This window comes from Gopherus evgoodei, chromosome 3, assembly GCF_007399415.2.
Source record: "Gopherus evgoodei ecotype Sinaloan lineage chromosome 3, rGopEvg1_v1.p, whole genome shotgun sequence".
NCBI classification, from domain to species: Eukaryota; Metazoa; Chordata; order Testudines; family Testudinidae; genus Gopherus; species Gopherus evgoodei.
The window spans coordinates 217,658,114-217,680,977 of record NC_044324.1 but is presented as its reverse complement, the minus strand read 5'-3'; the positions used below and the strand labels follow the sequence as shown (position 1 = coordinate 217,680,977).

Below are 22,864 nucleotides of genomic sequence, written 5' to 3'. Positions count from 1 at the left end.
GCACACCACTTCCCTCCTTTACAGTAAAGGAGTATTTAATCATTTCCTGTTCAATTCTAACCCTTGGAGCAATTCAATGTAATCTGCATTCCATTACACTGTTTGATTGCACACCTTCCGGTTTAGTGCTGTAACAGGAACCCTGTTTAACGTGGCAACCCCACCTCCAGAACAGAATGTATTACTTGGCCATAGCTTCTTTTAGGAATGTTCGTATCAGCTTGCCAGACTGAGGCTTCACTTTCACCACACTAAAATGTTCAGGATCCTCCAGCAAGACACAGAAAGCAACAGGGAAGTTTCTATGATGAAATGCATTGGGCGGTATTCACGGCACCTGTACCTCCTCAGAGCGTCTGCGTGTATCAGTCAGCATGAAGCTGAAACTGTGCCTCTTACACCAGCTGAGGATCTGGCCCCAGGTATTTTGGTGCTTTCCATACAGCAGTCAGTTGTGAAGGGAGAGACAAAGTGCGGGAGAATATCTCTGTTATTGGTGCATCTTCTGTAGGTGAAAGAGACACGCTTTGGACCCACATGGCACCCTTCTCTGTGTCACTAGAAAGCTTCTCTTTCCCCTGGAAGTCAGTCCAATAAAAGAGATCACCTCCCGCAACTTGTCTCTCTAATATCCCGGGACCAACATGGCAGCACCACTGCAAACAAGTTGTGGAGGGAGGCATCTTCTAGGAGAGACGATGGGTGGTGGCTGGACGTGTGGTAGCAGACTGCTGAGGGCGAGGAGATCATCAAAACATGTGCCACAGCCAACTGTAGTGAAACAGTATCGCTACCTTCAAAGGGTCAAAAATTATGAGTCAGACTCCAGAAAATCATGAGGCGGCATCGCTTGGGGATTTGGGGCTGTCCTTTGATTGTTGACCTCTCTCTGCTCACCCCAGTGTGTGCATGTGTGAGACAGTTACAGAGTCACCATCTCTCCCAGTTTTATACCGTGAGGTGAATTGGCCCCTGCTCTAGGTGCTCTCGCTGGTTGCCGGGTGGGGCGAAGCTTCCAGCTTCTCCCCAACCCCCCAAATTCTAATTCATTCTGCGCCCCCAGGCCCATATCTGCCTGTTCCCCAGCCCAGCAATTAATACTGCCCAGCCCCCAGCCCCACAACTGCCCTGTGCCCCCCAGTGCACCTCTGCACCTCCTGCAGCTCCAGGGGTTCTTCCACCCCCACCCCGCTTGGTGTTGCAGGGATGGAGAGGGGTGGGAGGGAGGAGCAGAGAACAGACTGGTCCATTGCTCATGTGGGAGGGGGGAGAGGAGAGGAGGGCGCAGGGTCACCTCAAGCTGCTGGGGTTTTTCTGCTCCCTTCTCTGCTTTCCCTTACCCAAAATCTCCTTTTGGGTCCCGAAGGGCTGGGGAGGAGAGAGCTCTCCCTGCCCCCAAAGCAGCCCTGATTGGCTGTTCTTCCCCAGGAGGCAGGGATGTGGAAGAGGCAACCAATCAGAGGGGCTTTCCCCCTGAGCAGGGATAGAAATTGGACGAGGGCTGGAGTTTTTCATGACATTGTGAAGCTGGCTCCAGCTGTGGTCTAAGTCTGAGCGTTGGCACCGCTGGAAATCGGAGGAGACTGCGGGCTGCATCAGAATTAACTGCCCACAGCCTCTGAAGGGAGATCTCACCACCACTTGCAAACTGGATAGCTTCTGGTTCCCTCTCTGCTCTGTTTCCTGTTCCTGTTTAAACAGGACAGCCTTAAGGTGGAGCAGGGAGCCTTCCTGATTACCCCAGGTAGTTTTGGTTGCAAGCACCTGGCTGTCCCTTAAAGGGGTAGCACACTCCTTCGCAAGGTACCACCATTTCCTTCCTCAGGAACAAGAAACAGGCCTGGGATGAAATGCTTAGAATCTGATGTCCCAGACCACTGGAGACACACCCTTTGTGTTATAACATTTATATAATGCGCTGGGAACATTTTAATTAACAAGGTGATGGGACAGCCAACCTGCTCCAGAACCTCTGCCAGCCTATTAGATTTCCTCCTTCCATTATGTCTTTATTTATAAAAAGAAGTGTGTCGTTTTCTTGGTGATGTTGCATGTCCCAAATAGATAGATCAATCAATCCCATTTCTGGTCACTTACTCCAGAAGCAGTGTGTCTGCTAGGATACCTTTCAGCACAAAGCTTTCAAGAGCTATGTAGAAGTGGTCACCACCTGGCCACCCACTTGTGGCCACAGGTCTCTCTGCAGTGCCCTCTCTCTCACACTCCACAGAGTCTTTGTTGTGGCTTATCACCCCTTTCTGGGGCTGGTTTAATACTAAATACAATAGGAGCCTTGATCACAAAATAATTCAACATAAAGTCCAAAATCATACGCTCTACCTGAAATCACCAGTTCCCAACCCTCTCTGGCCAGAGCTCCAGCCATGCATCCGTCTGACCCCCACCCTCCCAACCAGCCACACCCCTGAAGCTTCCTGCTGCCTTTTATGTTAAATCACCCGATTCCCCTCAGGTAAGTCTCGTCTTCTAATCCAGGTTGCCTTAGCCCCAGGCTCTCCAGCCCACGAGCAAGCCACCATATTACAAGATATACATACATATTTCCCAAATAAAATATGCTGTGGAGACACCCATGTAGATGATGCTGTGAGTGGTGCTCACTTCAGAGCAGAAACCCGGAGCAATTATTTCCCTGATGTAAACTATCCAGTTCCTTTCTATTTCCTGGGGAGAGTTGGGACTCCCATCGCCACAGTCCTCCAGCCCTGGAATGAAAACTCAAAACACACAGACATAATCAAAATATCTTCAAAAGACCGCTGATAGATACCACACAGCTGCTACAGCGTAGGGCTGGCTGGAAAACAAGCATTCTGTTTTGCAAAAATCCCTCAGCATTTCAACATTCATTTCCATTCTACATCGGAACAATCCCAGGACCTTTCCAATTTTGGGGGAAAAAAATGAAAGCGAGAGACCCACCCCAGAATAGGCAATAGCCCGATGATTAGGAGACTCACCTGAGAAGTGGAAGATCCAAGTTCAAGTTTCTGGTCTGAATCAGGCAGTGCAAGGACTTGAACCTAGGTTTCCTCTTGCCCATCCCCGACATCTCTCCTCCCTCCAGAAATTCCACTTGAGAGCTGAGAAATCTTCCCAATGAAACTTTGGCTGAACGGATACCTTTACGCAAAAAGTTGCAGTTTCCATGAATCTACATTTTCTGATGGAAATGTGAGCCATGGACAAATCCCCTGTCAACTCCGCTTGTTCTGATAGCGGCTTGTTCTGATAGTGGCCCCCAGGTAGCAATGCCAAAGAAAGACATTCACAATGAATGAACAGAAAAAGCTAAATGAAAACAAATAGAAAAGGGGACCCAGCAAAGAGCTCAGTGTGGCTCGAAGCTGGTCTCTCTCACCAACAGAACTTGGTCCACCAAAAGATATTTCCTCACCCACCTTGTCTCTCTAGAAAAGAACAGACCCACGGGTGGTCAAACCCCTTGTTACCACCACAGCTGACTACTTCATTTCTATGGGCTGATGGCTACACCTTGATTTTCCATCACATCATGCCTGTTTGAGCCACTGGTTTGGTCAGTTGCTCTGGGTCAGGCTGGGATCATTGCTTTAGCTGCACCTCACTAGGCATAAACAGGGTCCACATCTGCTCCCCAGGTCCTTTTCTCTGTTGTATGCATCTTTCTAGAGATCCAGCCCACTTTGCCCTTTCCCCATTGGGCTTGTTCTGAGAATCCCTCCCTTGCTCCCGGAGGGACGGATTCTGACACCCTTACACACACCTCATGGGACTTTACTCCATGAATAATCGAAGCCAATGGGACTGCTCATGGAGTGAGGGGATCAGCATGACTTCTGCTCTCGGTTTTTGTTTGGTCTGTTTCAGTGGGTTTCAACTTTTTTTTCCCATTGGCGGACCCCTTTGGAAATGACGAATGGAGGCACGGGCCCCTTTGGAAATCTATATATAGTTGAATTCTGTTCAGTCAGTTTTCAGTCTAAGCCTTGCACGGACCCCTCAGACATAGTCTGCAGAACCCCAGATTGAGAACCACTGTTTTATTTGATTCGCTTCCTTCCTTTCCCCCGCTCTGCTTCTGTATCCAGCCTGGCAAGAGAAATTCCATGTTTGTGGGGGGAGGCAAACCCCAACCCTTTGCTCTTCTCTGCAGTGGGAAGTGATTTCAAACCAAACACCTGAGCGCCAGCCAATCAGGGACGGCCATCTCTAGTTGCCAAGGCAACCTTCCTTCCTTTAAAGCCTAGCCCATGTGGCGACAGCTTGGATTGTGCTGTGTGCCGCTTGCCTGCATGACCGTCTCCCACAGGTACCTCCTTGATTCCTGTACGTATACAATTTGCGCTGTCCTTGGGGATGATAAATGTAAATGTTGTTATTGATCGGGGACAATTTTGCCGTGAGCCGCTTTCCCCCTCTCCAAGATGCCCATATTGCCCCTGCAATGCAACCAGCAGCTATTACGCAGAATTACCGGCAACTGTTTGATCTGTGTATTATGAACATCCTCCCCACCCCATTCTAACAGGCTGCACAGACGGACAGTGGAGATACTGAAAAAAGAAGCATTTCCCTTAGCCATTTTCAGAGCACTGGCAAGGGGAATATCAAACAGAAGGGGGAAGGGTGGGCATTGATTTTAAATGTGAAACTCCTGATCAGAAAGCTGTACCTCCCTGTGGAAACAGTTTATTACAGGCCAGAAATGATTCAAGCAAATGAGAGTAACTCGGATGAAAAGGGAAGGAGAGTGGCCTTTACAGGGGCCAGAGCCCGCTAACTTTATTCACCTTGATTAGGACCTTATTGCTGACCTTATTCGGAGCCTATTGATGCCATTGCGCCTGTCTGTAGAGTCGGATTACTGCTCAGCAGCAGGAAAGCTTTTTCATTTATTTACCTTCCTTGCAGGCGCTAATGAAATAATCAAGGTCTGTGGAGCGCCCGAGTAAAGCTGAAAAGTTCAAGTATTGTTCCTTTCTATTTAACGGCCAGCTGCCACTGCTGCAGAGGCGTCGCAGCAAAAGCACACCCCTGGCTCTGCGTCCATTGTCTGAATCGGTCAATGCCGAACCTTCCCAGAGCTGCATTTTGCAGTACGCTGTTGTCTAGCCATGAAGCAAGTCAAAGGCACCCTCGCCTGGGAGAGGGCGGCCTGTGATTGGAGCTACTGGAGGTGTATGACAGCGATTTGATAATTCAGGCAGCAGCAGCGGAGAGCACAATTCTGCAGCTGCTACTGCTACAGGCACTGAAAACTCACATTTCCTCCTCTCTCTCTCTCTTTGAACCATCTGCATGCTGAGAAGCGTACTTGCCAGGCAGCATCCTCCAACCCTGGCGGTATTCTTCATCTCCCGGCAGCACCATCCGCTGGCAGGCAGCAGCCACTCGTCCTCCACCAGAATCCAGCTCCTGGCAGCAGCCTCCATCCTTCAGCAGCCTCCATTCCTTAGCAGGCAAAAGCAGCCATCCCCTGCCTCAGCAGTCACCCCCTCCCCAGCATCACCCATGCTCTAGCATCATCCATCCCCAACAGCATCCAGGCCCTGCAGCCCCTTGCTCTCTCTCCACCCCCCCCCCCCGATGGGACAGCTGCTAACATGAGCACCGATGCCAGCCACCTGCCTGCGGGATCCCAAGAGGCAAGCAGGGCTATGTGGACTCCATCCAGCTGGATGGCTTCCGACGTCCCTCCCAACACCAGTGCCTCCTTGGCACAGCTGGATCAGCGGCAAAGGGCGGAGGAGTGGGGTGGCACTATCGGAGAGATTGCGGGCACGGTAGTGATCCAGTGTATCTATGCCCTGGTGTGCCTGCTAGGCCTGCTCGGCAACTCACTGGTGATCTTCGTCATCCTGCGCTATGCCAAGATGAAGACAGCCACCAACATTTACCTGCTCAACCTGGCCATTGCCGATGAGCTCCTCATGCTCAGCATCCCCTTCGTGGCGACCTCAGCAGCGCTGCACCACTGGCCCTTCGGCCGGGCCCTGTGCCGCACCGTGCTGGGTGTGGACGGGCTTAACATGTTCACTAGTGTCTTCTGCCTGACCGTGCTCAGCCTGGATCGCTACATTGCTGTGGTGCACCCACTGCGGGCAGCCACCTATCGCCGGCCCAGGGTGGCCAAGATGGTCAACGGAGGGGTCTGGCTGCTCTCGCTTCTGGTGGCCTCACCCATCCCCATCTTTGCCGGCACAGCCGCCACACACGACGGCCGAGCAATGGCCTGCAACCTGCTGTGGCCTAGTCCGGCCTGGTCAGCTGCCTTTGTGGTCTACACGACTTTGCTGGGTTTCCTGCTGCCGGTGCTGGCCATGGGCCTCTGCTACCTGCTGATTGTGGGCAAGATGCGGGCGGTGGCTCAGCGGGTGGGCTGGCAGCAGCGGCGGCGCTCGGAGGGGAAGCTGACCCGGCTGGTGTTGATCGTGGTGGCCATGTTCGTCGTGTGCTGGATGCCCTTTTATGTGGTTCAGCTGGTGAACCTGCTGCTGCCTGGCCACCTGGATGCCACGGTGAACAATGCCTCTGTCATTCTCAGCTACTCCAACAGCTGCGCCAACCCCATCCTCTATGGCTTCCTCTCGGAGAACTTCAGGCACTCCTTCCATGGGGTGCTGCGACGGTGCTGCGACGCCAGCTTCTGCTGCTGCTGCCACCCAGACCTGGGTGCCGCTGAGGAGGAAGAGGAGGAGGAGCCGCTAGATTACTGTGCCATCCCCAAGGGGGAGGAGACGAGCAAAGGTGGCATGTGCCCATCTTTGCATTGCCAGCGGGAGCCTGTGCACCCTGAGCCCTGCTGTACGCCTGGCACCCTCCTTGCAAAGACCACCACCTTCTAGACGGCATGTGTCCTCCTCCTCAGGGCCGCTGCCTTCTGAAAGGGTGCCTCCTCCTGGCCCAGCCCCTGCCTTGGCAGGACCAGCAACTTGTAATGAGCACCATCGCCCCGCCGCTGCATTTCACCCTTCAGAAACAGACCAACGGGGTAAAGAAGCCTGCGTAAGTCCTCAGCGTGAGGGCCAGTTGCTTCTGGGTTGGCTCCTGCCTTTGGCTGCAGCTGGGATGGGGCTTGTACGGGTGCTGGGTAAGCTGGCTGAGAAACCTGCACCTGCTTTTTTCTCTTTGGGTAGCTGGGCTTGTGTCTTGACTGATTCCTTCTGTAGCCTGAGCAGTCCCTTGCCACTGAGACTGTGGGGGCCATGCTTGGAGTAAGGTGCCACTCAAGGTGGCAAAGGGCCTAGAATGAGGATTCTCTTAGCCACTCCCATCCCGGGCATTTGCTCACAAGGCAGGGTTCTCTGTTGGGCTTCTCTGACATGGGTTGTTTCCTATAGGGGGAGAGATAGCTCAGTGGTTTGAGCTTTGGCCTGCTAAACCCAGCATTGTGAGGGGGCCATTTAGGGATCTAGAGCAAAAATCTGTCAGGGACAATATTTGGCCCTGCTGTGACCCTTCCAGGTCTATGAGATCAGTATATCTCCATATTTTAAGAAAATCTCTTTATATATAAAACTGATTGCCAACATTACTTTAAAAAATATTTTTGATTTAGTTGGGGATTGAACCTGCGTTGAGCAAGGGGTTGGACTAGATGACCTTCTGAGGTCCCTTCCAACCCTGATATTCTATGATTCTGCAAGCCTGCTCAGCACAAAAGGCTAAGGATATGATACAGATTAATGGTCAGCATTGGGACCACATCCTGAGCCTGATGACTTCAGGAGGAATTTTTCTGTTGATCTCACTGCGAATAGGCTCAGCCCTTCTAAAGCCAGGCTGGTAATTAAAATTCAAGAGAGAGAGAGAGAACCTATCTTCTTTAATCTTTTGTGACCAGTGTTCAGAAGGGGATGCGTCATCCTTAGCAATTAATGACTAGATTTTCAAAAGGGCAGAACTCCTATTAAGAAGAAAGGAGGCTGCGGGGTCCTTTTGAAAATCCACCCATTAACCTAATAAAGTGTCTCTAAAGGGAAAATAGTACCCCCTAGTTTGCAGAAAGTTCAATGAGTGACAGTAACCTAACCCCAAAATACTGATTTAAGGCACAGCCTACCACCGATGTTGTGAATGAGAATTTTGCCATTGACATGAACATAAACAGAATCCAGACTTTTTAAATGCTTGAGGTTCTTTTAGTTCCTTAGAAAGAGCAGTGGTGGGTAGGAGTGAGCTGTAGTTGTGCCATGAATGATCCGATCTGTAATTGTGCCATGGAAAAATAAAAAGCCAAAATGTTGGCATGTAATGCTGTTATTATTATCCCTAAGTATTACATTATGGGGTTGGGTTTGTTTTTTAAACAAACAGCCTTCACAGCATACAAGATCTTTAGGCATAAAAAGTGGAAAGCTACAGTCTAAAATGTATCCCAGTGAATCAGCAATAAATCCTAACCATAAACCGACTCCAAAGGTTTGGGTAGTCAGGAGTTTTGTTCCACCCTCCGGGGAATTCCTGCCTTTTAGGTGCTCAAATGCACTTGTTCTCGTGTGACTTTCCCTAAAATTCTTGCAGTACCTAAAACACTGCCTCCTGGAAGTCACTGATCATGACGTCCTGCCATGTTCTTGAGTTGCCCATTCATACTGTTAGAGATTGCTCCAAGTGTTCCAGCAATCACTGGAATCACGGTCATCCGTGTTTTCCATAATCGTTCCACTTTGTGGCATAGCTCTGCATAGTACTTCACTATCGTCTTGTCTTGTTTTCTCTTTATGTTTCTGTCTGCTGGCACGGCCACATCCATCAACATGGTCCCATTGGTCTTCTTTTCTACAACGCACTCCTGTTAATTATTATTATTACCATAGCACCTAGTCAGAGACCAGGACTCTGTTACACTAGAAACCCAGGACAAAAAGACGGTCTCAGAGCTCACAATCTAAGCAGTCACATGGACACTGGAGACCACCTTAATCCTCATCACTGTCAGTTGACAAAGGAGTACAAGAATCTGAGGTGGACAGGTTTATCTAAGATGCTTCAAATTTGGGCCCACACCAGGCCTGTGCTTACCATTCTGCTCTGTGAGTAGTCCCATTCTCAGTCGATGAGACAGCTTGCAGCATGGATAAACATGCGCTTCTATCTTTTCGAGATCAGGGCGTTGGGAGTCATAGTGGTCCTGGGAAGATTTATGTCAGGGTTTCCATCTGCTGGATACGCCCGGTAAAATGGCATTAAGTGACTCCTGGCCTCTGGCTAACCACTGCACTATCTTGGCAGCTCATCATGGGGCTGGGTCTCCTGGTTCTTCACTTTCTGCAGTCCTTTCCACCAGTGTAATGTGCCCCTAGCGTGCTGATCCGGTAACATTTTGCACCCATTTTGCCTTCATGTAAAGGACAGCACAAGATGCAGGGCAACGGAGACTCAGGCCCCACAAACGCTTGCACAACAACCGCTGGTGCTGGGCCCTGCACGATTTCCCAGAGCTGCTGATCACTCTTCAACTGCATCACTGCCAGCTGAGGTACAGGCAAAGGTTATGTTCCCAAAGGACAACCCTGTGCTCCCCTTTCGACTTTGACAACTGTTACACTGTTCTTAACTTTCAATTGCACACAGGGGAGGCAAAGGGATCTTGGCCTGGAAGAGGTTCTTTAATAACATTTCAATTATGCTCAAGCAATAAAAATACAAAGCTAATTTCTGGGTGTGTCCTGTGCTGGGATATTGCCATGCCTTGGGTGTGTACAACAGCACTCAGCCCCATGACTACAAATGTTCCCAACATCGAAACGCCCTTCTCTCTCTTGCTGCTCACAGGAGCCTTGGCACGGCATGTAACTCAGGATATTGTCAAATCTCGAGAGTGCTTTAGTTAAGTGTCTTTGATTCAGAGATTTAAGTCCAGAATGGTCACCTAATCTGACCCTCTGTAGCCACAGAACGTCACCCCGTGAGTCCTACATCAAACCCAGCGCTGCAGGATGAACTAGATTAGAGCGTATCTTGTAGAAAGACGTCCGATATTGATTTAAAGACTCCAAGTGGGGGCGAATTTGCCACATCCCTTCGCAACCTGTCCCAATGGTTAATTATCCTCACTGATAAAAACATGCATCTTATTTCCAGTCTGACTGAGTTAGGATGACAACATTAAGAAAAATCCCACTGGATGGCTTCTTATAGGGGTGGCTACAGAGTAGCTTTTTGTTTATATTGTGACTTTTTTCACTTTTTGTTTTTGTTTATGTAATGACTTTTTCACCGGTGGCTATTTAATTGATTTTTTCCATTTTTTTTCTGCTGTAAAAATTATTCACAGTAGAAGGGTCAGAGGAAATAATAGAAAAGGCGTGTTTGGGGGACTTTTACTATTATTAATTTAAGGGGGGTCATTTTCTTAATTTTTCAGCTAGTTCAGATATATTGGACGGGATTTTCAGAAGCACTCAGTGTTGGCCTATGGCTTGGTCTGTACTAGAAAGTTGTGCCTCTAAACTATGCTGGTACGGAGCTAATGTTATACTGGTGTGGTTAAAGTGGAACAACCACAGACACACACACACTGGTAGGAGGTGGGGCTGGGGAATAAACTGTATTGGTGTAAAGCCTCTTTATTCCAGCATAACTGTATCCTCCTTAAAGCTTGTACCAGTATAAGTGTGTCAGGAAAAAATATCACACCCCTAACCATCATATTGATACCAGTCCAACTTTCAGATATACACCAGGCCTAACTCTGTTCCCATTTGGTAAAACTCCTCTTTATGCAACGGGAGCAGTGTGAGGCTACACTACAGTTGCTATAATGGCACAGGTCTGGCACTGCCACGATGCACTGCTGTAGTGCCATAGTGTAGGTGATTCCTACAGCACCAAAAGGGGGTTTTCCATCACTGTACGTAATCTGTCTCTCTGAGCACTGGTAGCTAGGTTGAAGGAAGAATTCTTCCACTGGCCTATCCACATCTACACCGGGGTGAGGTCAGCCTGGCCATGTACTCAACGGTGGGAATTTTTCACACCTTTGAGCACCATAGCTATGTCAACGTAACAGTGTAGATCAGGCCTTTGACCAGGGGCGGACAGACATTTTGGCCCCAGGGCCACATCTGGTTATGGAAGTTGTACGGCGGGCCATGAATGCACACGAAATTGGGGGTTGGGATGCAGGAGGGGGTGAGGGCTCTGGCTGGGGGTACGGGCTCTGGTGTGGGGCTGAGGATGAGAGGTTTGGGGTGTAGGAGGGTGTGTTCTGGGCCAGGACCAAGGGGTTTGGAGGGTGGAAAGGGGATCAGGGCTGGGGCATGGGCTTGGGGCATGGGCTCAGGGCTGCAGGCTCCAGATGGCGCTTACCTCAAGCACCTTCCAGAAGCAGCGGCATGCCCCCCTCCAGCGCCTGTGTGGAGGTGCGGCCAGGTGGCTCTGCATGCTGCCCCATCCGTAGGCGCCACTCCTGCAGCTGCCATTGGCCATGGTTCCTGGCCAATGGGCGCTGCGGGGGTGGCGCTTGGGACGGGGGTAGTGTGTGGAGCCCTCTGGCTGCCCCTACCTGTAGGAGCTGGAGCAGGGACATACCACTGCTTCCGGGAGCTGTGCGGAGCCATGGCACACATGGAGCAGGGCAAGCCCCCGCTACCTGGCTGGAGCGCCAGAGCAGGACAAGCAACGGACCCTACTCCCTGGTGGGAGCTCAAGGGCTGGATTAAAACGTCTGAAGCCAGATGTGGCCTCCTGGCCATAGTTTGTCCACCCCTGCCTTACACCAACACTGACTGCATTTGAACATCCCACCCAGGACTCTGGACCAGCATATATCCTGGGGAAGAACATGACTGTTGGTGTTCAGAAGTTTCTCTGGCCTTCCCTTTCTGTTCAGGACGTTACCTAGTTATGAAGCCTGGATTCACTGGAGAAGGAGACAATGTTCAATGTACATCTAACATGGGGACAGAGGAGCCGTGCACATGGTACCTTCCATTTGCTTTTATTAAACAATTAAAAGTGGCCTGACCTAAACGAAGGACTTGGAAGTCTGGACCAGACTGGTCGCTTCACTTTGTAAAAGTCTGGATCAGTTTCCCCATGAATCACCAGGTTTCAATGAAGCTTCATTTCTCTAGCTTGGTTATTTTTGTCACTTAAAAATCAAAATTCAAAAACTCAAGTGTTGGGTATTTAATGCCTCCTGATTTTCCCTGTTATTCAACCTCCCGGATCATTTACCCCAAGACAAAGAGAATGCTAAAGGCTACCAAATCAGAGAGGTAGCATTATGCAACTGCTTTGCACCTACTTTGCACGCATCTTGCACTGGTGTAAACGATTGCACAAGCAGCAAAGTAACAAGGTGCAAGATCAAAACCTTACAGCTGGCAGTGTGAACAGGACATGAATTCCGCTCTAGAGGAATCTATTTCCTGGAGGCGGGGAGTTGGTTTTCAGTGTTGTTTATTTTAGAAGTATGTGGTTGGGGGGGTCATGGCAGCATGTTCTCCTCTCCATGACTGGTTAGCATATCTCCTCTCTATAACTGGTGAGCTCTGCTAACAGGTGTGTGGATGGCAAGGGAAGGGGCACTCTCTCCACAGGGCTTCCCTCCCCTCGTGAGGTAGGCCACACCCTAGCAAGCCCCAACAGGAAGCAGTCGCTGTGTTTAACTGACCCCTGTACCAAGACTCGTTACACTTTCCTCCCAGCTTGTACTACCAGGAATTTGTGTGGGAGCTCCCTAATGCACAGAAGGAATATGCCTGTTGCTACATGCTTCCAGTGGAGGCGCCATACTGCCCGCTGAGTGCCTGGGAGCAGAGCTGACCGGTGCCTGGAGGGCAGGGGAACAAGGATGATGGGTCCACCTCCTCTCCATCCCCTTTTGGGCGTCAGAGGGTGCATAGAGGCAGCAGCCTCTGCCTCATTGTCACAGGCACTTAAACGGGATGGCATTTAAATGGGATGGAAAGTTCCTTGTGTGCTTCTCCTCCACGGCCCGCAGAAAGAGCCTGCAATTACATTTTGCTTCACCCTGAACAGTTAAAACAATATTTGGTGGCTCTCCTGCTGTCTGCGGCCAGGCGAGCTGGCTGACCCAGCAGCCCAGGGCAAAGCTCAAAAGGCAGAGGGAGAAAAGGACCAAAATCAGGGGGAATCGTTCACCCACAGCTGGATCTTCTGAGAGTTCATTGAAGGCTCAGCTGGGAGTTTAAACCCTGACCTGACTTTGCTGTCCAAGATCTCCCATACGTAAATCAGGGTGGGGTGGATCATCTGGAACCCATATTCAGGAGATGACATCAGTGGCAGGCAGGGTATTTGTAGGGCTGGAATTCATCATATCACACAAAGTCCCACTTCCTTTACTCATAGGAATTGTCCCATGGGTCTCCCGGACTCCAGCGAGCCTCCTGGTGTAGGATTGAGTGTCTCATATGCCACCTAAAGGGAAACATTTGGATGCACTGTCCGATGTAAGCTTTTGGGGTTGTTTTAAAACAAACCCATATTATTTCTGGGCATACATTGAAGCAGCTCTAGGGGAAACATCTGTATTTCATTTACTTGTCGCTGCTTTGAATAAAAATTAAAGTGGACATACATAGTGTAAACCTCTTAGAATAATGAAAACTTGATTCCCAGTTGCTCCTTTCCTGCACGGGGGGAGGGCGAGGCAGAGATGAAGAGAGGGGATTAAGATGCTTTAAGTATATTCTGGGGCAGTGCAGGGCTCTGCCTGCCCTTTGGTATACGTCAGAGTAGCCTCAGGGTGGCTCTAACTTACACGCTGCTTCCTATGGCTCTCAATTAGCTCTGAGATGCAATGAACAGCCATAGTGCTGTCCAGTCCAGCCACGCCCCTGACCTATCTCCTGTGCTGGGACCTGGAAGCCAGGCAGGGGTAGAGCACTTCACCAGCTTCTCACTGGCCAGGTATTCTCAGAGGGCCATTTTCATCCCTTCCTTTGAGATTCCTTTATGTTAAAGTGGTTTTAATGGCACTGAGAATGAGGCCCTGAGACTCTAAAAGCCTGTGAGTAATAAGGGGACATGGCCAGAAAGTCTCTGTGAAAGGGCCGTTATTAAAATGGCTAATGACGGGTACCGTAGTTCCTGCAGCAAGTGTTGGTAATAGACTCTTAGAAAACCAAAGGGGCAAATCCTGCTCTCAGTTACATCGTTACCCTCCAAGGAGTTGGACCCATGCAGCAGGAGGCGGACAGGAGCGTTTGGGCTCAAATCCTGGGAAAGTGAGCAGAGCCGAGAAAAAATAACTAAAATGTAACTCCTGCAGCCAACCACAAGCCCCTCAACACATGGGGCGGGGGAACAGAAACAAGGGTACTTCCTGATGGGGTTCTGATTCATCAGCCTTGATTGACAGTAAGGTAGGATTCCCTTTAATTTCCTGCTTCTGGGACGTTTGCTGCTGTGTTGGTTTGGGTTAGCGACAGAAAGGGGGCAGGGGAACCACAATAAAAATTGCCGGTAGTTTGCAAGTTCCTTGAGTTGCACCTGTGTGGACTGGCTCCACAATCTAGCTGCTGCCCTTGAACAAGGTGACCAGTTCCTAACCCTCTTTGAATGAGATCACTGGAATCCAGCCACGCTGGATGGAAGCTTTGCAAAACCAGCCACCCTTGACCAAAACCTCCTCACCACCCATGGATAGTGGGCCACCCTTTCATCTTTTATTGTCAATCTTCTCTCTCGGGGGTGAAATCCTGGTGCAACGGACATGAATGGCCCTGGACTTCAATGGGGCCAGGGTTTCACCCATCACCTTTTAATTGCATTTTCTCACCCAAGAAACTGCTTCTGGTAACCTTTCCTCCCCTCCCCTTGATCCCTCCCCATTTCTTCAAAACATATATGCCCATAAGACCCTCTGTTCCCTGCAGAAGTCAGTAAAACTGGGATACTTGGCAGGACATTTCTTCTGTGATTATTTGTATTCATGCAGCACTTTTCATTCTCAAAGCACTGTACAAGGATTAATCAATCCTCACAACTCTTTCAAGAGGAAGGTAATCTTTAGCTCCTTTGTACACCTAGGGAAAGTGGAGCACAGAGAGTTTAAAGATACGTGGTGAAGTCAAACTGCGAGTCCCCATGGAACCAGCCAGGCCTCCCCATTCTCAGTCTTATGTTTAATGCACCAGTTCCAGAACAGACAGAGGAGATTCTCTTCTCCCCTGTTCAGCACTCAAAAGTAGCTGAGAACTTTTTGCTGAACTTTTCTATAAACAAACTCACCCCTGGGCTGGGAATGGGAGTAAATCCAGCCCAAACGGAATTTATTTGTCAAATTTATGAGCAACTGGAAAAGGAGGATTATAGCAGGAGCTGCATTTCAACTTTCACAGGTGCCACTACAGCTGATTTTATCTGCAGTAACATACAAACTTCAGGCCCAATCCTTGCTCCTATTGAACTCCCATTCAAGTCAACAGGATTCGGATAAAGACACACGGCCAAACTGTCTCAGCCACAGGCAACTCCCACAGGGCCAAATCCTGTTCACACTCACAAAAATCCACCGACTTCAAAAGGAGTTTTGTACATGTGGATATAGATATTTCAGTGGAGTGACATGAAGGATAAATTTGGCCCTATGTAGCTATCACTTTATTTCTATTTCATTAACGTTGATCTTTAAATGTTAATCTTGTTCTCCATTATTTACCGTTCACTATCACTGATAAACACACTTGCGAAATAGTCACAAAAGAACGTTTGGCCTGATATTCAAAGGTGCTGGAAGTTGCAGCACTCATGGACTGCAATGGGATCTGTGGGAGTTGGGCACTTCTGATAACCAAGAATGATTTTGTTACTGGCCAGATTAAGGAAAGATCAGCATCTGCTGTTATTCAGGGAAGTCAGGTGGGAGAGGAGAGAAAGAACATTTCATTACCACATGTTCTATAAACCAGGTTTGTCAAGCTTTATTTGTATGCCTGTGAAATCACAAAGTGATTATGCATTGCATAGGGTACAGTTCCAATAAATAAATAACTATTTACAAATGTGCCGCATTTACAAAACTGTGGATTGAACCATTTACAGTAAGAAAGCTAGATTTCATGTAACATATTTCTTCTTCTCTTTTTTTCAAAAGTTGAAATGTACTTTGATCATTCTGACATATCAGGAAAAAAACCAATACCATGTGACAGCAGTCTCACTCTGTATGTACCTACAGTTATTTTCACCCCAAAAGAGGAAGATTAGAAAAATCAAGTTTCTCAATCTCTTAATAGTAAATTTTCTTAAGTACAACCAGCTGGTAGCCTGCATGCTTCTTATCAATCAGTTCGTTTGCAAGCTGTCACCTCTATGTCTGGGTTTGCTATCCCAGAATTGTAAAATGTACAGCTAGAAAACTAAGCACTGCTGCATATCAATATTTCATAGGCACGGGACCCTATTCAGTAGAGCTCAAAGCTTCCATTGGCTTAATAGAAGCAGAAAAAGGCCCTTAGAATCCTCAGCATTTGGGTGTATTTTCTCCCACAATCTCATGAAGGTTGTACTTCCCATCTCCTCTGAACACTGATCTGACCCTAGGCTTCTATAGCCTCCTAACCCTTCATCTCAACACTTGATAAAAGGATGTGGAAAAGGAAAATGGGAAACATTTTTTTCAGATTTTGCCCACTATAATACTGGATGGCAGACAGAGGACCTGAGCCTGCTTCCACTGAATGGAAGTTTTGCCACTGTGTGGGTAGGACTGGACCCATAGCAACCATCTGGACAGGAGCCAGAGGGTTTAGCAGCACTGGGAAAAAATGCCCTGCCATCATGTTAATAGGCAGCCGATTTAAAACAACAAAAGTAAGTATTTTTTCCACACAATGCATAGTCAACTTGTGGAACTCCTTGCCAGAGGATGTTGTGAAAGCCAAGACTATAATAGGATTTTAAAAAAGAAAAAGATAAATTCATGGAGGATGGACAGGGATGATGTCCCTAGCCAGGATGGACAGGGATGGTGTCCCTAGCCTCCGTTTGCCAGAAGCTGGGAATGGGTGATGGGATGGATCACTTGATGATTCCTTGCTCTGTTCATTCCCTCTGGGGCACCTGGTATTGGCCACTGTCAGTAGACAGGATACTGGGCTAGATGGACCTTTGGTCTGACCCAATATGGTGGTTCATACGTTCTTATCAACAAGAGAATATGAAGTGGTTTTGTTAATGGTGTTTTAACCTGACAGTGAGAGAAGGGGAACAAAACCTCTAGAGAAAATGTAACTGGAAGACACAACCATCACATGGGAAGGCTTTTCCACCATAGCAACAATGACATACCATTGACAGCTCCATGTACCCAAAACAAAAAAACTTGTAACAAACAAACAAACAAACAGCAACCAAATAAGCAGAGTTCTGACCCTGAAAGGGGAAGGGACAGAGATTCCATAAAGTCCATTAGGGGCTTTGCTTTTGCTATTGATTTTACATGAAAAGTGCTCAGATACTGTGGTAACGGGTGTCAGTACAAACCTCTAAGATAGATAAACGTGGGGAGCTGCAATTTCTTACAGATAACAAAGAGGACAGGACGATGGAAGGCAGGAGAACTGATGGAAAGATCTTTGGTATTTGTTACTAATTAGCAGTTTTTAAAAAATAAGCCAAACCTATGTCTGTCGCAGGAGCATTCCCACTCTCCCCGATTGCTCAGTAGCTCCAGTCTGATGTGGGAACGAACTCATGACACTGTCTCTGGATGAAAGTCACTTTCACCACACCACTTCAAAATCTATTATTGTTGACTAGTCCATTGCATAGACTCTTCTTTTATAGTCAGATTTCAATAGTCCGTTCCAAACAAGGGCAGTTTTCTCAATGCACAAAAAATAAAGTTCTCTCTTTAAACCCTGTAAAGATTGCCAAGTCTGGAAAAGGGGGGGAAATCAAAAAGGCATCTACTGGTTTCTTTAAAGACACACAAATGGGATTAGCTCAGCATTATACGCTTTGCCATTCAGTTTTCTCATCTCCTGCAAAGCATATTTTTCTGCAGCTAGTTTAATACATTTCCTTGAAAATTTTTCACAGAAATTTGAAAAATTCCACCCAATTCCATCTTTCTCTTTTCAATCCAATGAGATTCTTTACAGTTTCTGGGTAGCAGAGGGGCATCCCAGGGGGACTTGTTGCAGCACCACTTCCTTTTCTGTCCTGTTGCTACATTTATAATCCATGGCTCCATGACCTGGGAAGTGCTTCTTCATCAGGTGGTAGAGAATGGCCATCAGGACCAAAATTGTGGACAAGATGCCAATGCTGATTCCGATCAGCACTCCAGGGCGGAGGCTGTCTGACTTCGGTGGGACATGGGTGGGGGCTGCTGTTGTTGGGTAGGAATCTGTCTCACCTGAAAACTCATCTTCAGAAATACACTTGTGCTCTTTGTGGAGGCTGTACCCCTCCCGGCAATGACACGTGTAGCTGCCTGGCTTATTCGTGCACAGCTGATCACAATAGCTTTGCTCACACTCGTCAATATCAACACACATCTTTGTACTACCATTGTAGTGATCCAGAACAAAGCCATCGGGGCAGTAGCAGGTATCCTGTGTATGCGGATCACAGTCTGCTGGGCATTCAGTCTGGTTGCAAAATTGGACACATTTGTTGGGGTCCTGGGGGGATGGGGCGTATCCGCTGAAGCAGCTGCACTTGTAACCCCCGGGGACATCAACACACCAGTGGTGACATTTCTCTTCGTAGCAATCGATCACGTCCTCACATTTGCCCTCCACCAGCTCATAGCCCGAGTGGCACTGGCAGCGGAAGCCCCCGTCGGTGTTGATGCACACTTGGTCACAAAGGTCCGGTTTGGTTTTACAGTCATCGATGTCTCTGCAGCTGATGCCATCCTCAGCCAGCTCATAGCCCTCGTGGCACATGCAAGTGAAGTTCACGGTGAGTGGGATGCAGTGGTGCTCGCAGGGGGCGTTGGCACACAGGGAAGAGCAGCTGCGTTGGTCCTGGTCCAGCTGCTTCCCATGGGGGCAGGTGCAGCGCGGGGTCCCGCCATCCCACTGGCACGAAGCCTCGCACCCGCCATTCTCCAGCTGGCAGTGCCAGGCCCCGGGGCTGGCGGAGCTCCACCGCATGCCCCCGCTGCTGTGCTCCTGGCACACCAGCTCCACGCCCAGGGCCGGGACCGAGGCAGTGGTTTGGGGAGGGAGGACCAGAAGGTCACTGTCCTGCGCCCCGAAGGGGGTGGTGTAGGTCACCGCCATGCCTGCCCCGGGGGAGAGCTTGGGGCACGTGCCGGGGTAACTGTACTCACACAGGAAACCGTCTGCTTCGGAGTCACACCGCTTCTCCTCCCAAGTGAGCTCCGGGGCCGCCACGGAGACACATTGGGACCCGCAGACGCGGCCGCCCGGCCTCCATCGGGTGTAGTCCGTGCGCTCGTCGCCCGTGACCCAGCGGAACCCCCGCAGCGGGCGGGCGGGGTCCGAGCACGCCTGGCCCGCGGGCAGCTGCAGCCCGATCCACAGGCTGGCGTCGCTCCGGTTCCGCACCAGCAGGGCGATGGCGGCCTCCGCCACCGTGGAGCGCACCGTCATGAGCTGCCCCCCGCCGGCCTGGCAGAGCCGGCCGGCGCCGGGGAACCGCTGGCGCCCCCAGAACACGCCGAAGCAGACGTGCTCGAGGCATTGAACGCCCGCGGGCTGCGGCGGGGCGGGAGCCGAGCGCCCGAGCTGGGCCGTGGCCACCAGCGCCAGGCAGAGCCGCAGCATGGTGCGGGGCGGCGGAGCTGAGCACGGGGCTGGCGGCGGGGGGCTGCCCGCGAGCAATCGGCGGCTCCCCTGCACGCCCGGCGCTGGGAAACCTCGGTCATGCCCCAGCGCGCTCCGTGCCCACGTTTTTATAGAGGCGCTGCAGCGCAGGAAGCGCCGGCCGGGGCTGGGATCGCCCCCCAGCCGCCGGAGCAAATCACGGTCACCCGAGGGGCGGAGGGAGGGTGGGGGACTCATTGTCTGCAGGGAGGGGGGGGAAGCGGGTGGGAGGAGGGCCCTGGTGGAAAACAATCAGCCCCCCTCCGCCCTCTGAACTCGCCTGGCCCTGGAATAACAGCCTGGCCCTTCGTCGCACTAGGGAGTCGGCCGGATTAGGTGGGGGGACACCCAGCGCGCCGCACCCCGAGCTGGGCTTTCGGAGGTCTGAGCCCAGCCCTGAAAAGTGCTTTCGCGCAGCAGTGGGGGGGGGGAAAGCTCATTCCAGAGCCTCAAGAGACCCGTTTGGATCCAGGGCGAACAGAGGAGGTTAGTCGTGGGAACGTTACGTGGATCGTTATGTACCAGCTCTGCCTTTGGTCCAGGTACGAACTGCTGCGAGTGGACGCTTCCCCTGCTACTTGCAAAGAGACAAGAGAGTGTGAGCAGATTTCCCAGTACGGATCTTCCAGGCACGGGCACGTGTCCTTGCCACACGCCCGCCTGAACGCTTTAAAACCCGATCCCAGCTCCCCTTTCCCCACATGTGTGAGAAGTAAACTGTCCTCCTCCCAGGGACGCGGGGCGTGACAGCAGGTTGGTGCTGAATATGGATTGACTCTGGGAGGGATTGCCTGTTTGGTAGGGAGGCCATGTGGCTTACCCTAATAGCCTCTTTTTAGTTCATCAGATTTGATACTATTGCGCGTTTCATTCGGGTAAAGATCCCGAGCATTAAATGGGAGCCTCCCAGCGCAGAGTGGAGGATTTATTAAGGGGGTGCAACGATTACTAAGGAAAACCAGAGGGGAAAAGTGGAAACGAGATTTGTAGACCGTATCGTGGGGGGCTGTAGGCTCACATTGCGTCTAACGCCAGCTGGGGGCGCTGCTGAGTTCCCCAGAGTCACTGCCGGGGGGCGCAGGACTCGATCCCTGGACAAGGTTTAGGACGCGAAGCGCACGCCGCAGAGCTGAGCTGTAAACTGGAGCCGCCTTGTTGCGCTATCAGACCCGCAGGCAGGTCCGTGCGTTAAGCCTCAGCCTCTGCAGAGCGGATCGCCTGGTCCACAGTCCCCGCTGGAAAGTGAGGGAAGGACCTGGGTTTTTTCTCGGGGGAGCTGAAGTCTTCTCCCTGGCTTTTGCAAACGGATTCCGCCCGCGTGTTCAGAGCTCTGCCCTGCCCCGGTGGAAAAGCGAACCACATCCCTGAGACTGACGAACAGCAGCAGCTGCAAGTGTGGCTAACAGGAACACAGGGAGGGATGGGGAACAGCTGATCTGGAGGGTGGTGAAGCACTGGAAGGGGTAGTGGAAGCTCCATCCTTAGAGGGTTTTATGGCCCCGCTTGACAAAGCCCTGGCTGGGATGATTTAGTGGGTGTTGGTCCTGCTTTGAGCAGGGGGTTGGAGTAGACATCTCCTGAGGTCCCTTCCAAGCCTGATAGTCTCTGATTGTCAGTTTCTCCTGGGGTGATTTTGTGCTGTCTAAAATTACCCCACGCCCCTCAGTGTCCTGTCCTAACTTAAATACAAATAATTAATGTTCTCCCAGCCCCCAGATCTGGACATTTCTTCCTCATAAAGGGCTCGCCAGTGAGGTTTCTTCCAGCCCTAAAGACTTTGTGTGCAGTGTCCATGCAAAGTCTGTGACCTGCAATTATTAAGCCTTATACCAATGATTCAAGAAGTGAAGGCCTGGAAGCTGGCAAGCTGCTGTTCCAGCTGCCTGAGCCTGCCCCGTACACGGCAGGAGGAATTGGGAGCCCTGTGGTTCTGGTTCCCGTTCACCCTGTTCCCGCTGCGAGTGTGTGTGTGTGTGTGGGGGGCACTTCTGCTTTCCCAGAGCTGATGCATGATTCTGGACTGGGAGTGCTGATTAAACAGCATGACCAGGGATCGCCTTGTGCCTGTCAAGAGGAAAAGGTCCCATCCTCGCTGCCTGGCTGGAGCCACATGCGTCAGCCTGCGCAGCCCCACCAAGCAGGAGTTCCGGGGCGGGGGTGCTCAGGAATACCCCTCCTTGTCGGCAAGGCAGTCCGGAGTGGCTCAGATGTGCGCCAGAGGCACAGGCTGGAAAGGGAAAGGTTCCCTTCCCTTCCCAAAGCACAAGAGCACCAGCCAGCAGCACGCAAGAGAGCTGGTCCCCTGCCAGGCCAGCGCAGTGCAGTCTGGAGCAGCAGGAAATTTCACTACGGAGAAAGACTCAAAGCTCAGGAGCCAGCTGTATCTGTCAGCGTATATCTCCATCTGTGTGTCTCTATGTGTCATTCATAGTACATGGGTTCCTCACATAAATTATAGAGTTCTACCTTTATTATTATATGATAGTGTCTAGAGGTCCCAACCAAGATCAGGGCATTCAGGAGATCTGCATGCTATTCCCAGCTCTGCCACTGCTTTCCTGGGTGACCTTGGGCAAATCACTTTGCCTCCCAATGCCTCAGTTTCCCCCTATTAAAATAGGAACAATGATATCTACCTCTGTTGGAAGGTGCTTTGAGATCTACGGATGAAAAGTGCTATAAGAGAGCTAGATAGCCTCATTATTGTGCTAGGCACAGTACGTGCATAGAACAAGAGACAGCCCGAAAGAGCTTACAGGCTAAACAGACAAGACAGACAAAAGATAGGAGAAAGGAAGTGCTATTACCCTCATTTTACAGAGAGGGAACCGAGGCACAGAGAGATTAAGTGACTTGCACAAAGACACACAGGGAGCCTGTGTCAAAGACAGGGATTTAGCTCAGATCACCAGAGTCCCAGTCCAGTGCCTTAAGCACAAGCTCCACACCATATTTCAGGGTGGTGTATGCATTTTCGCTATCCAAAAGCTTGAGAAACTGATTTAAACTCACTGAACAGAGCCAGCAATGAGGACTGCTTAATACGAATGATAACTTCAATTAATGGGCAGTTGGGGTCTGAGGAACTAAACTCAGACTAT

At 50.4% G+C, this 22,864-nt stretch overlaps 2 protein-coding genes across 3 annotated transcripts; one reads left to right on the top strand and one right to left on the bottom strand.

Moving 5' to 3' along the window:
- The first annotated feature begins 4,275 nt into the window (after positions 1–4,275).
- Positions 4,276–11,183, top strand: SSTR4 (somatostatin receptor 4). Of its 2 annotated transcripts, none has more exons than XM_030558075.1 (2): positions 4,276–4,329; positions 4,915–11,183. In XM_030558075.1, the coding sequence occupies exon 2, from the start codon at positions 5,607–5,609 to the stop codon at positions 6,846–6,848; it is 1,242 nt and encodes a 413-aa protein (XP_030413935.1). In that variant the 5' UTR covers positions 4,276–4,329; positions 4,915–5,606; the 3' UTR covers positions 6,849–11,183. The 2 variants fall into 2 exon arrangements, with proteins under 2 accessions (XP_030413935.1, XP_030413936.1); XM_030558076.1 differs by having other exon boundaries at positions 4,302–4,312.
- Positions 11,184–17,035: 5,852 nt separating this feature from the next.
- On the bottom strand, positions 17,036–19,739 carry THBD (thrombomodulin). Its single transcript, XM_030558074.1, has one exon. The coding sequence runs from the start codon at positions 19,722–19,724 to the stop codon at positions 18,081–18,083; it is 1,644 nt and encodes a 547-aa protein (XP_030413934.1). The 5' UTR covers positions 19,725–19,739; the 3' UTR covers positions 17,036–18,080.
- Between the last annotated feature and the right edge of the window lie 3,125 nt (positions 19,740–22,864).

Coding starts and splice junctions, on each gene's coding strand:
- SSTR4 (XM_030558075.1), top strand. CDS start 5,607: ATGAGCACCGATGCCAGCCACCTGCCTGCGGGATCCCAAGAGGCAAGC.
- THBD (XM_030558074.1), bottom strand. CDS start 19,724: ATGCTGCGGCTCTGCCTGGCGCTGGTGGCCACGGCCCAGCTCGGGCGC.